General features: G+C 43.4%; 1 protein-coding gene across 1 annotated transcript; it reads right to left on the bottom strand.

Annotated features, from left to right (window-relative positions):
* Positions 1-3,515: 3,515 nt before the first annotated feature.
* On the bottom strand, positions 3,516-5,581 carry IL22 (interleukin 22). Its single transcript, XM_063155922.1, has 5 exons — positions 5,390-5,581; positions 4,548-4,613; positions 4,311-4,454; positions 4,043-4,108; positions 3,516-3,629 (listed from the first exon to the last, which is right to left on the bottom strand). The coding sequence occupies exons 1-5, from the start codon at positions 5,579-5,581 to the stop codon at positions 3,516-3,518; spliced, it is 582 nt and encodes a 193-aa protein (XP_063011992.1).
* Between the last annotated feature and the right edge of the window lie 965 nt (positions 5,582-6,546).

The following is a 6,546-nucleotide window of genomic DNA, read 5'->3' as shown; positions in this document are numbered from 1 at the left end:
CTGTGGTCATTACCTTGACTGAAAAGTTTGTCAGGCATTTACTGCTGCTCACTGCAATCCATACCTCCTTCAGAGCAGCTAATTGTGTAGCTAAGCGTGCTTTAAAGCACAAGCTGACATAATCACATGCCACTGATTTATGAACAGGATAGCTTCAACATTTTGCACTGCCTAGAATATACTTCCAGTAGCAAATTGGAAATATCAACCCTGTATTATTCTAGGTCACTTGGGGAGTATATAGTCACACATTGAATATCTAATCTCTTAAATGAGTAACACTCCAGGCAATATATTTAAGACATGTTTCTTAAACTGTCACCAATACTTACTCAGCAGGATGTGGAAACTTCTGTTCATGCTTTGGGTTCTTCTCTCTTCACTACATGACATTTCAGAGGCAGTTTTATAAATGTTTTACAATTATCTGTGTTGGGAAAAAAAAGCCTGTTCTGGTCACCTAATGTAAGAGAAGGGGAGGAAGAGTCGATGAAACGCTAATTTGACAGTAGAGTGGTCTGTGAATTTCTGCCCAGGAAGAGGTCCTGGAGCCCCTGTAGGGGAGGTGTCCTCAATGTGGAGCAGGTGCTTTCCCTAAGGGTGCTAGTCGAGGATCTGTGGGAATTCCAAACAGCTCGTGACTTGGAGGCAGAAAATGGAAATGAAAATAGGGCAACAGGAATTAGAATTGCATGAATAATGGAGTTTCTCTTTAGTGGCCCAACCAGAAAATTAGGCCAAAATAATTCATTTTGTGTAGGCTCAAAGCACTTGTCCAACTCAAAATGAAACAGCTCATTTTGCTTACAAATCTCTTTTCAACCTTTGAAAGAAATGCACCTAAAACCAAAACACTAACTATTTAGAAAATGTCAGAACAAAACATTTCAGCAAGATTTTCCCTTTTGAGCTGGAACTATTACCTGGATTAAAACCCAGTTTGCCTGACTGAAACTACATTTTTATTTTCTTTTGATCAATAATTGTTTGTCCCAGACATTTCCTCCATTTAAGGGAAACCTATTCGAACTTCTACTTCCTTTGTTCAAAACTGACCATCACCACCACCCTTCACACATCCTCAAGTCACACATACCCTGAAAGAAAATCTGAGAAGGAAATTCTACAAATTTTGCTGTGTGGCATTTCCAGGGCTCCAGCTCATGAGGTTTCTGTGGTACAGTCTTCCAACTGGTGGCTTTTAGGTTTGGAGAAGTTAATAATTAGTCAACTTCATTTTTATGCTTTTGTGGACAAACGGATTTTAATCTGCCCAGTGTGGAAAACTTGAGACTGATTTGACATTTCTGGGTAGGGTAACTTGGTAAGGACAGTGCAAGAGAGACCTAAAGGAATCAGAAGAAGGAAATAAGTTATTCATCCATTTGTGAAGCGATTTTATCAACAAGGAACAGCATGTATGTGGCTCGTGGTCTGGTCTTTATCATTAAGGAAGAAAACAGGTACTTTTAGCGTAAATTGTGTTATCCTGCCCAAAGCCACAACCTTTATAAACTTCTAATGCAGACCAGGGAAATGACACCTGTATAATTCCTCTTCTCCTCCACTGGCTGTAAAGGGAGATAGATGTAGTTCAAGAAGATAGTGTGCATGTCAAAGGTCAGTGGAGTGAACTATTCATTTGGTGTTAACCTCCCTTCCTTTGCTGTCAGTTATCACAAGTTTGAATGATAAGAGAAAGGATGCTGGCCAATAGCTCTTGACAACACCATTCCATATCCCAGAAGAGAGGAAATATATACCAAACTGAATATGTAATAAAGGTTAAATCCCTGAAACTGTCATGCAGTACCAGATCCTGGCTGCCTGTCATTTATGGGCCACTTCTGCCTTGACTGTCACTAGGCATGTAAATCATGCCTTGTGATATGCAAATGAAAGTTTGGGGAAAAGTAAATCATGTTGAATGAATCTAGTTTGACAGATAACAGGCATCCATCACTCAAATGGATCAATATGCTGGTCTAATATGTGATTTCCCACAAGAAAGTGCTGTGATTTCAGTTCACATAAACTATGTTCAAAACGGGTAAGGATGGATGCTTTTAAATCCATCTTTAATTTGCTCTGGCTCAGGAGCAACACTTTTTAAATGTGGGCATGATACTTGTTGCCCTGATGAATAAATGGTAAGGCCTCACTCAAGAAGACTTCAGCAGTTGCTGGAATCTGCTGTTACATATTTCTGATTATTTGGATGTTTTTCACCCCTTTAGCCTTGGTCCAATCACCAGTTTCCCTGGCTACACCAGAGCACCTCTTTTGTCTTTCCAGGAGACACTGCTCAAGGACATGACAAGATAAACACAGACTGAACAGTGACTCAGGGACTTGGGGGGGTTTCTGCCTTGGAGTTTGTGTTGAGAATAGGCACCAAGCATTCTCTTCTGAAGGACTCTCAGATCCCTGATGCTGCAGAGCACCATTTGGGCTCAGTCTGCTGTGGATGGGCAGTGGGAATGCAGAGCTCTGAGTTTTCATTAGCAGCTGCTGCCTGTTTGTGTCATCTGGCCCATGGGGACAGTTTGGGACTTTTCAGCAGCAGCAATTCAAGGGGGGATCTTGTCTCTGCGTGTACCGAGGCAGAACCAGTGAACCAAACCAATGGCTTTCAGGAGTGATGCTGTTTCTCCCACCACCCCCTACAAGAAAGGCTGACTGACATGCTGCCCACTGAGCCCTGGCCTGTGAGAAGCCAGAATTTCAGGCTTATGGTGAAGAAGCACAGCCCCAGGCAGCGCTTGCATCCTTCCTGGGCACAAGAGCACAGCCACTAGTCCAGCAGCTCCACAGGTGCAATGTGTGTCATCTCCCTTGTGTTTGAAGAAAAGACGAAAAGCTCTGCAAATGGCAATATTTGGGGACCAAAATATTTATTATAATAAATTAAAGCATTTATAAAACGTTCCATCTGCATATAAATATCACACAGGAGTGTTAATTTCTGGTAAAGCTTCATAAATACATTGAATATTTTTCAATTAATCTATATAAATAAAAGTATTTTATAATTATTACCTTAAAATAAGTTACTGTTAAATACAAAAGACAAAAATTACTTCTGAAATACCAGCTTTTCAGGCAAAGGTCAGAAGGGGGCAACATATGCAAAAGAGATTTCCAGCTAGGAGGCTCAAAATATCCTGGCTAAAACATCACATCAAAACATCACGGCCTTAAACAAAGCTGATTCATAGGTGTCAAATTTCAGTGTGTAAAAGACAGAAATGGTTGCCTCGTTCCTGTGGGGATGAGGAGGGTGCTTTTGTGAATAACTAATGCCCTGCGTTGCAATCAAGAGGCAATGTCCTGGAGTTCTCATTTCCAAAGAAGGCAGCAATATCCATCCTGTCTCTGCCCACTTAGTTTTCTAGTTTTGACACAAGTGAAACATATACTGCATCTGGGGGGAATGGACATAGTTGCAGCTAATCAATTTGAGTTATTGCAAGAGATCTGCAGAGACGTCTCTTCAAGCCTGGTCCAGAATTTTTTCAATTTTTCTTCTTGTTCCCTCCCTTCTTTGGGGCATCAGTACAGGCATTTTCCATGTAGTCAAACAGTAAATCCAGCTCTCCAATGGCTTTAGTCTTTCCATTATCTCCCAACTAGAAAAGAGCAGAATGCAAATCTTAACAAATAGGTTTGGGGTTTTTTTGAAAATTGAAATTAGGATTGTCACAGAAACTGAATCAATAATTTACTTTCCTAATTTTCTTACACAGTTCTGCTAGTGTCATTTTATCATAAAATATAAATTCGTTTGTTCAAATCCAGACTAGCATATAAGTTTCCTGAAACCTAATTTTTTAAGGTTTAAATTCCCATAACATGTGCAGAGAGCTAACAGGACAAGTGAGGGAGGGCTAGAAGGGGAAATACCATTAATCTCCTATTTCATGCCCTTGTAGGCTTCACGTCCTAAATAATCTCGAGTTTGTTTCATAATTAGGTCAGCCTTAATCCAGCTAAAGGACTGGGGTTTGAAACAGCTTTTTCTAAATGTCTGGGGAAAATGTACCTGTTCCATTTTGTTCTTCATTTGTTCCAGGTTCTTTTCAATGTGGTCTCTCTTTCCTGAGAATTGCTAAAAGAAAGGAAACATCAGACATAAGATGGACAGATATATGCAGTGAGGTACTATTTTTTTTTTCACACCTTTCTATTAACTCTGACTTTCATATCTTTGATCTGAGGTTTCCTTTCATATCACTGCCTTTTGCCAGTGCTTGTAGCATTCTGAGATTTAGGAGCAGCAATGAGAGGGAGAGAAACGCAATGTTACTCACACAGCTGCTGAGCTCTGAGGTCAGGGATGCCAAGAACTGTGTCACCTCCTCAACATAAGGGTACTGGCTCTTGACTTCAGTGAGGAGAACATCTTTTACTACGAGCTCCACAACCCTCTTCATCATGTAGCAGCGGTTGCTTTCCTATGTATGAAAGTAAAGCAATGTTAAATCAAGGCAAGAGATCGTAAGTGCTGCAGAGGGATGCAAAGAGCAGACTCCTCATGTAAGGCTTACCCTGATGTTAGCAAAGAGCTGCTGTCCAATCAATCTGTTGTCCGTGTCCTTGTCTGAGGCACTGGCCTGACCGGAAAAAGGAAGAGTCAGGTGGTGTTGGGAACCTTACTTAAAAATTAATAATAAACCCAGAAGTTTTCATCAGCAATGAAAGTGCAGGTGAAATGAGGGAATGGACCCCACAGTCTGTTACAGGTAGATAAGCTTGGACATCATGTCTGTTTCTCCTCTCAGCTGGGTGAGATTCAAGGTCAGTATCAGAGGAAAATAAATAAGCTGAGGTCTGAACTCGTATCCCCCTGTTGAAAGTCAGAAGTCATCGTGGTTATGGTGACTAAACCAGATACTGCAGGTGGCCGACCTCACAGTGGCCCACAGTGCTGCAGGGAGGTGCTCGGTGGTGTGCACCCAGGGACACCCACCCACGGCAAAAGCAGCCAGGAAACCTGCCCAGCAGAGCACTGAGGGACACCAGAGCATCTGCTTGGCTGTGACTGGAGTCATGGACAGGCCCAGCTCCAAATGGCCTGAGCACACTCAGAAATTTAATGTCATATTTCAGAATTTACTCACTTTGGCAGCAGCTGCTTGACAAGAAGCAGCTGTGCTGTTCCAGGGGCTGCCTTTCCCTTGGGGAGCAGCAGGAGGAGAGGCAGCAGCTTCCCCTGGCTGCACAGCCAGCAGGCAATAGACCTGCTCCAGACACCCAACCTCTGCCTTAACTGCAAATCCACTTCTTTTTATCAGGGGAGAGAGGGAGGAATGCCAAAGGCTAGAAGTCACAGCACCAAGAGAGGAGTAGGTCCCCAGACCCCACCATGAAGAGCACACAATGACTGTACCGTTTTGGCCAAGGTGTAGGTGCGATTCCTGATGTAGGGCTGCTGGAAGTGGATCTTCCTGAGCCTGCAGGCATGATGGGCACCGGGAGCCCCTTTCAGAGGCAGAGAGCTGGTGAGAAGAGGGAGGCAGCAACAGCAGCAGAAGAGAAGCCATCCTGGGAAGCTGCTGGCCGAGGTGTGCAGGGAGGCCATGGCTCGGGGTGCGGCAGCGTCCGTCCCAGCGGCTGCAGAGCGGGCTCAGCACTGCAGGGGAGACAAGGCAGCGTTAGCACCGGGGAGAGCGCATCAAAGTGAGAGCAGCACAAGGGCTGCAAGCCTTACCTTCGCTGTGATTCTTGGTGTGCTCTGCAGGAGGTGAGCTGCACCTTATATAGGGCCACCAACATCTCTCTCAGCTTTTTTTTTGGGGTACTGGTGGTGAAATAAAAATGACATCAGCAAGTCTCTTACTTTCCAGTATCCTCTTCTGAGAACTACCTAACCACTTCAAAGCCCACAAATACAACTTCAAGGCCATCATAATCTTTAGTTTCCTATAAAAAAAACCAAATATTCATGTGGGGCAAAGCAGGGGCTTTTACCAGGGTAGGAGTCCTGACTTCTTTTTGCATAAAAATATTTGAGAATTGTAGGAGTTTGTGCCTCCTGTCCTAATTATTACGCACTCATTGATTGACAATTTGATGGCAGAGAACCATCAAATCTTCTGTGGTACAAGACTGGTTTCACTGCTGCTGACTGGTGCACACAAGTGATCAGAGATTGTATGAGAACCAAAACACTGACCACCTGTGGCTCCTACCCTGAAAATACCTTTCCCCACATAGTGGCCCACTGGAGTCACTGGCCATCTGCACATCACTGTGCAATCCTCCCTGAGAGATGAGAAACTGTATAGGACCAACACAGCATTTATCACATGCCTGATTTCCAAATTCTGTTTTTCAAAAATATCATCTGTATTTAAGGTTGTAATCTGGTAAAATGACCAGAGCTGTGGTCATGTATCCATCCAGGTGATTTCCATGTTCCTAAGGCTCTTCTGCTAACATGCAGGCAGTGCTGCACCTTCAGTCTGAAATGCCAGGCAGTGCTCCAAACAGGACATTGCACTCTTTAGACAGTAACTTGCAACCCATCTGTAGACAGTAATGCAT

Source organism: Melospiza melodia, chromosome 4, assembly GCF_035770615.1.
Source record: "Melospiza melodia melodia isolate bMelMel2 chromosome 4, bMelMel2.pri, whole genome shotgun sequence".
NCBI lineage: Eukaryota > Metazoa > Chordata > Aves > Passeriformes > Passerellidae > Melospiza > Melospiza melodia.
This window is presented reverse-complemented; position numbering and strand designations above follow the sequence as displayed.